This window comes from Lactuca saligna, chromosome 4 (genome assembly GCF_052625555.1).
Source record: "Lactuca saligna cultivar CGN05327 chromosome 4, ASM5262555v1, whole genome shotgun sequence".
NCBI lineage: Eukaryota > Viridiplantae > Streptophyta > Magnoliopsida > Asterales > Asteraceae > Lactuca > Lactuca saligna.
Window position 1 is genome coordinate 313552101 of NC_136420.1, and position 7005 is coordinate 313559105.

The window sequence follows — 7005 nt, forward strand, 5'->3', positions numbered from 1 at the left end:
TGAGTATATTTTATGTTAATTATCTTTGTGATTCTTGCATGTATTTATATGTCTTTATGTATACCAGGCGGGGCTCGATGCCATGCAGGGCCTGATGAATGTGATGAGGTGGGGCCCATTGCATGCTACTGGGAGATCTGTTCCGAGCGGGGCTCGATGCCGGCGGGGGCCCCATGTCGTGCGGGGGCCCATTATATGCTTGATATGTATGGTATGTGGTGTTTTAGGGAACTCACTAAGCTTTGTGCTTACAGTTTCATTTTATGTTTCAGGTACTTCTGGTCCGAAGGGGAAGGGCCGGGAACCGTATTGCACACACTATGATTTCCACTATATAGAACTTTTATGTATTGAATTGGTTGATTGCAAAACTTTGATTTCCTTGTATGGTCCGAAGGGGAAGGGTCGGGTATGTTACATCCTCTCTCTCCCTCGTGTTTGTATCAATTTTGATTTTTGTGTCTCGATTTCCCCTACATCGATTTAGAACTTTTTGGGGGGTCTGTTTAGCATTTGGGAGATCGTTAGGTTTGTTTTAACATGTGGGAGATTTTTAGATTTGTTTAACATGTTTAAACGAAATCGTTTTAACAAGTTTGAATGGAAATTGGTGTACATTTTTTGGAAATCGTCAATTGTTTAATAGAAGGTGTGGATGAAACTCTCGTTGTGATATCGTCCCATGATGATGTGTTAACAACAAAGGAAGATGAAGGGCCTAGTTTTGGTCATGGTGGGTTTTATCGTTGACTATAAATGGTGATTCAAGCGAAGTTACATCTCAAATTCATTTTTTGCATCTGAAATCTTCAAAAGTATAGGGCCATTATGGTTTCATCTGGGTGCATTTTATGTATAAAGATCTTGTGTTTGAAGTTACAGATATGGAGGTAGTGACAAGTTTTGATAGGTTGTTGGGTGATAGAGCACCGACAATTGAAGAGGAGAAGAATACGAAGGTCTGTACATTGGCTATAGAGATAAGAGAAGGTTGTTTTTAAGTTATGGCTTCGATTTAGTCGACATAGAGTTTCATTTATACTTCTGACTTGTAATCGAGAGGGAGATGCAACTTTTTGTTAAAAGATAGGGGATGAAGGGCGGGGGTGGTGGCGGGAGAGGATATTTGATGCCGAATATTGCTACACCTATTAGTTTTACCAACTATTTAACTTATTATTATGACTTAAGGCAGTGGACCTATTCGCAAATAATATAGCACTAACAGTTGGGTATCGAACACAACGAACGGTTTTAATTAACTAATTTATCTACTAAAAATTAATTTAAGAAAAGCAAAAATTTAAATTGGTTTTTATCTGATTTTACAAGTTCAAACAAACTTAATCACCTAATTATCAAATTCAATCAATGACTAAAACACTTTTGTTTAGTTTGAATCCACTTCTCCTCAATGGTTAGCTACTAATTATGGATAATTCACGTTGGTTACCGATATTTATATTATTAATAATTTAAGTCCAAATATACTAATATCTAACTAATTCATGTAGAACTATGCATGGTCACACGTAATTTAACATATAATCAATTATGAATTATGAATGGAGCTATGTAAGATTGATTAAAAAACACAATTATAGTCACAATATATGTTCTCCATCACAATTAAATTTAATAACATTAATTACTTATCTAAGATTGGTTCGATCCTAACTCTAGTCATCTAATGGTCACTAAATTACTAGGTGTCAAGTTCATGTAACTTAATATTCACTAAGCTACACAAAACATGAATTCAAGCAATTTAAGGATCAAATATTAGCATGTTAGGTATTAACAATCAAACATAAGCATTTAACAAACTAGTAAGATCCATAACTAATAAACCAAACCATGAGTTGAAGTTTCATCTAGCTAAACAGAAGCGTCTAGATTCAGCTACTCATGGCTGAATTCAAACACACAAATTCAATGATTAAAAACATAGTCAATTGTACCAACTTAAAAGTGAAAGTTATGATCTTCAACTTCTTATTCTTCCTTGGGTGCTAAAACTTGACTTCTCTGGCTTATTTTTCTTCAGAAATCGTCTTCTAAAACCTACAAATATCTAGCTTCTCCCAAAATCGTAAGTGCTAAGGATATATAAAGTTTTTAGAAATTACTCTGCTTACGTCATGATCTCAGTCATAATCTGTATCAAACACGGATTCTGGCCTCCGGATGTTTATCTTCTAGAAAGTTATCACTCACGTCGTAGGATATGATTCCTCACGTTGTGAGGTCGTCTTTTGGTTGAAAATTTCAGCTTTTAAGCTCCAATCCTTCTAAGTTCCGATCATTGTCGCTTTTGGTCCTTATTCCTCAAGATTGCTCATTTTGGCTGCACATTACAATTAACTCTTATAAGTACCATATATCTTTGAAAATAACCAAAATATTAATAAAAATGTATTAACATATTGCCTAAAATGTGTATAAATATGACAATATTAATATTGGTGATTGAAGAGAAGAAAGAAGAAGAAAAAGGATGCCTGTATCAACCATTTAGAAAGCATAATGAGTTGGGATAAGCCTACACATAATTTTTTATTTAAAATATTTTTTTCTAATAAGATAATAATAAACAATAAAATAAGAAATGATATAAATGTGATTTCATGTCTTCTAGGGACCAGCCTCAAAACAAAAACAAATTATAAAAACTGTCCGAGTTAAAAATTCTTTATAGAGACCAAACGTAAAGACTACTCAAAACCGTTAATTTTAGCCCTGTCGAAAATACCCGTTACCCGAATTACCTGCCCGATTTTTTCGGGTATCGAGTAAATCGAGTCGGGTAAATCGGGTAACGGGTAAATTTTTCCGGGTAATCGGGTTACCCGATTTTTTTTCGGGTAGGGTAAAGGGTACATTTTTTGGGTTTCGGGTATACCCGAATTACCCGCCCGATTTTTTCGGGTAGGGTAAAGGGTACATTTTTTGGGTTTCGGGTATACCCGAATTACCCAAATTATTTTAATTTTAATTTTTTTTTTTTTTTTTTTTTTGTAGAGCTTGTACAATATAGCAGATATTTGATCATGCTTAAAGTATATCATTATTGTAAAACATAAATATATTTATTATGACAGTACAACACTAATAATATTAAAAGTAATTTTTAAATATCATCACGTTCTTTAAAGCTTAACTGTTTTCTTGATTATAGTTTTTATTGCAACTAACAAACTCATTATCTTGACGAAACTTTAGAACATGGCAAAACTTATGGCTACATTTATCTTAAACATTTTAAACTTTTAAATTAAGATCTTTAGGTATTTGTTTTTTTAACATCTTATTAGATTAGATTAAGTTGTTAAAAAATTACTTGATATCTCATGATTTATTGACTAAAAAATCTCAATGTTCAAAGCTTGAGTAACTTCGTTTATGTCTCGTTTGTTTATATAAAAAGACTAATAAAGCACGACATATTTAGTTTATTAAATTTATTTTCAAGTGAAATTCAAAAAAAAATTATATATTTCGGGTAATACCTGAATTACCCAAACCCGACCCGATACCCGAATTACCCAAACCAAAATTACCCGAATTTAGTTTGGGTAGGGTAACGGGTAATTTTTCTAACATGAAAAACCCGAATTACCCGACCCGAATTACCCGAAACCCGAAAAAATTACCTGTTCAACACCCCTTAGGGATGAGCAAAAGGACCGAACCGGTTGGAACCGGCCCGGAACCGGGAACCGGCTTCGGCCAAAATCAAGAACCGAACCGACCCGGCGGTTCTATTGGTTCCGGTTCTACCGGTTCTTGTCGTGTCTTCAAATGTTAGAACCGGTCCTTGAAAAATAGCATTATACGGTTCCGGTTTTTGCCGGTTCTACCGGTTCCGGTTACTACCGATTCCCGGTTCCAAAAATCCACAAAAATAACGTCCCGGTCCCGGCCCGACCGGTTCCATCGGGTTCCGGTTCCGACCGGTTCCCCAGTCCATTTGCTCATCCCTAACACCCCTAGTTAATTTACCCTAAAATAATTTTGTCAATACGACAACACTTTAAAAAGATCCAAAAATCCAAAAGTAGCCGTTACTAAGAGCGTCAATATCTCTCAAACGTTCTCTTTTTCTTCCACTCTTTCTCCGCCGTCGATGATCATCCGATAAACTGAATCCCACAAGCCCCGTCTTCTCTCTCTCTACAACTTATCTCCTTATTCCGGCGATTTTCTGATGGAACCGAACGGCAAGAACGCCGGAGCAGTGCCAATGACACCGTCGAAGTCAAAGCATTTCAGCAAGTCAAAGCTACCAGAGAATGTAAACCCAAACGTTACGAGCCCTAATCCGAAAGCCTTGAATTCCCCTTCAGTCAAATCAGCGACTAACGTCCAGAAATCGGCGATGAAGAAACCTAATCGGATCTCTTCGCCTTCTCCCAAGAACAAGATTCGGGAGAGGAAGTTTGTGGTGGCGAAGAAGAATTCGAAGAGAGACAAGGATAAAACCCCGATTTCAGTCGATTGTAAGTGTAAGGCTAACGGTAATTCGGACAAATGTTTGTGTGTTGCTTATGAGACTCTTAGGGCTTCTCAGGAAGGGTTTTTCAATCGGAGTGAAGTTGCTGTTCAAGAAGAAAACCCTAGTTTACCTGTAGATCTTCAAGGAAAATCCGAAGAAGACGACGTTTTTGAGACGTCCGGTGATAAGAGGAGAAGGGAGAAACTGTTGGATGAAGCCAGAAAGAGTATTCCTGAACCTGGATCTGGAAGAGTTTTGCATTTGGTCAAGGCCTTCGAGAATATTCTCACGTTACCAGATTCAAATGAGGATGAACTCGAAGATCAGACAAACAGCAATCCTGAGAGACGATTCTCTTCCACTTCATTCAACCCATCTGATCTTTTACTCACTGCAGAAAATCTAGGGTTGCGTTCTTCACTTGATGGCAGCCATGGGAGGTTGGTTGATCATCATCTAAAAACCCTGTTATGAAATTTCTGTTAAACATGCTTAATTTCTATTCTAAATGGGTTTATTTCTACGTTTTAGCACTTCAAACAGGATTTCAGGAGGTGTTCGTCAAAGCAGAAGAAACGTAAGTCATCGTTCATCACAGTTTTTCTAAAATCGAGATCGTTCCTTCTTGTTTATGTTGATTTATTAACTTTTATTCGACTATGCAGAGTTCTGATTCATCATCTTCAAGTTCTGGAGCCAGCAGATGGAAAAGACGAACACTCAAGGCTACCTCCCAGCGACCTTTCAAGCTTAGAACAGAGGTTGGCATTTACATTTTACAGTTCACTTTAAGTTACAAAACTTCTTATACCTTTTATAAACCTCTTGAATTGAGCACATTTCCTCATGAATCTGCAGCAAAGAGGACAAACAAAACAAGAAGAGTTCATGAAGAAAGTCCAGGAGATGATAATTCAACAACAAAAGCAACGGATTCCCATTGCTCAAGGCCTCCCATTTACTACAGATGAACCAGAGGTCAGAACATTTCTCAGATCTTTCTCCAAGTTTATTATATACAATCATATCTGAAAAACTATCTCACAAATTTGAGTAATACTAATCTCAGTGTCTGGTGAAACCACCTGTGAAAGAAAGTACAAAACCCATCGATCTTGTGTTGCATAGTGATGTGAGGGCAGTTGAGCGTGCTGAGTTTGATCATCATGTGCATGAAAAGCTCTCTTATATTGAGCAATATAAGCTGGAAAGAGAAAAACAGCAAAAGGTACAAAATCTCATAATGCTTGAAAACTGAAATCAATCAATCAATCAACCCCATTGATGAATCTTTAATTTTGATGTAGTTGGAAGAAGAGGAAGAATTAAAGAGGTTAAGGAAGGAACTTGTACCAAAGGCTCAACCTATGCCTTACTTTGATAGACCTTTCATCCCAAGAAGGTAACTAAATATGTAACTCATAATAGCAATGTACTTACATTATCTTTACACATAATAATAACAACATACTTATATGTTTTATTAATATTTTTTATTTTAAAGGTCAGAAAAGCAACCAACAATACCAAAAGAACCAAAGTTTCATGATCACCCTCACCATAAGAAGATGAAGTGTTGTATGTCTTGGAGTGATATGCATGTTCAATGCCAGCAGAGGTGACTTGTTGGGATTATTTTTAAAGGGGGAGTGGTGGTGAAAAAGGGTAATTTCGTCAATTGTTTGCCAAAACAATAATATTTTTTTTCTTCTTGATTTTTGTGTAAATGATGCAATTAAGGTTGCAGTTTTGGTTGAAGGATATTTGATTTGTTTACAAAAAAGGGTACACAGATGTGTCATTTTCTAATGAATTCTCCATTTATGTGTTTGCCTTATGAAATTATGTTTCCTTTCTATGATGATGTAATATTATGGGTTTCAAAAAAATTTGTCCAGTTGACATCAGTCTAAGTCCAATATTGGCATGTCATATGAGTCTCATTGCCTTTTCAAAAAAATTTCGATACACACAGTACATTGCCTTTTCTTTTGTCTTGATATGTGTGACACACTTTCAGTCCAATGCATGTCATGAGTCATACTCATATATGTCATGAGTCATACTCATAGTCACATTACTTTTTCTTTGGTCTTGTTATGTGTCATAATCCAATGCATGTCATGAGCCATAATTCGAGTAACAGGCATGTCAAACACACAAGCCAGACAATGGCCATCTTTACCATAACACGGGGGACAAACTACCAAATAGATAGAACAAAAACTTGCTCTTGATCTAATTTGCAAAAGATAGTTAAAACCTTTTGACATATAAGTTTTTGTTTAACTTATTTTATTACTAGTTTATAATCCGTGAGAACCACATTTATAAAATTAACTAAACTTTCATAGTAAAAACTTAAAATTATTAATCAGATGTTTCAAATAAATTATTGATTAAGAGATATTTTTTAGTTATATAAAATTATAATTGTTGATTTAAATAAATACATGAAATTATATCACCTTATAATATATTAATTTTTTTTTTAATATTATTAATTTAAT

General features: G+C 35.4%; 1 protein-coding gene across 2 annotated transcripts; it reads left to right on the top strand.

The window, feature by feature from the left end:
- Positions 1–4078: 4078 nt before the first annotated feature.
- On the top strand, positions 4079–6304 carry LOC145043992 (microtubule-destabilizing protein 60-like). Of its 2 annotated transcripts, none has more exons than XM_078992794.1 (7): positions 4079–4935; positions 5027–5072; positions 5161–5256; positions 5354–5473; positions 5565–5723; positions 5803–5897; positions 6005–6304. In XM_078992794.1, the coding sequence occupies exons 1-7, from the start codon at positions 4208–4210 to the stop codon at positions 6042–6044; spliced, it is 1284 nt and encodes a 427-aa protein (XP_078848920.1). In that variant the 5' UTR covers positions 4079–4207; the 3' UTR covers positions 6045–6304. The 2 variants fall into 2 exon arrangements, with proteins under 2 accessions (XP_078848920.1, XP_078848919.1); XM_078992793.1 differs by having other exon boundaries at positions 4081–4935; positions 6000–6304.
- Positions 6305–7005: the final 701 nt, after the last annotated feature.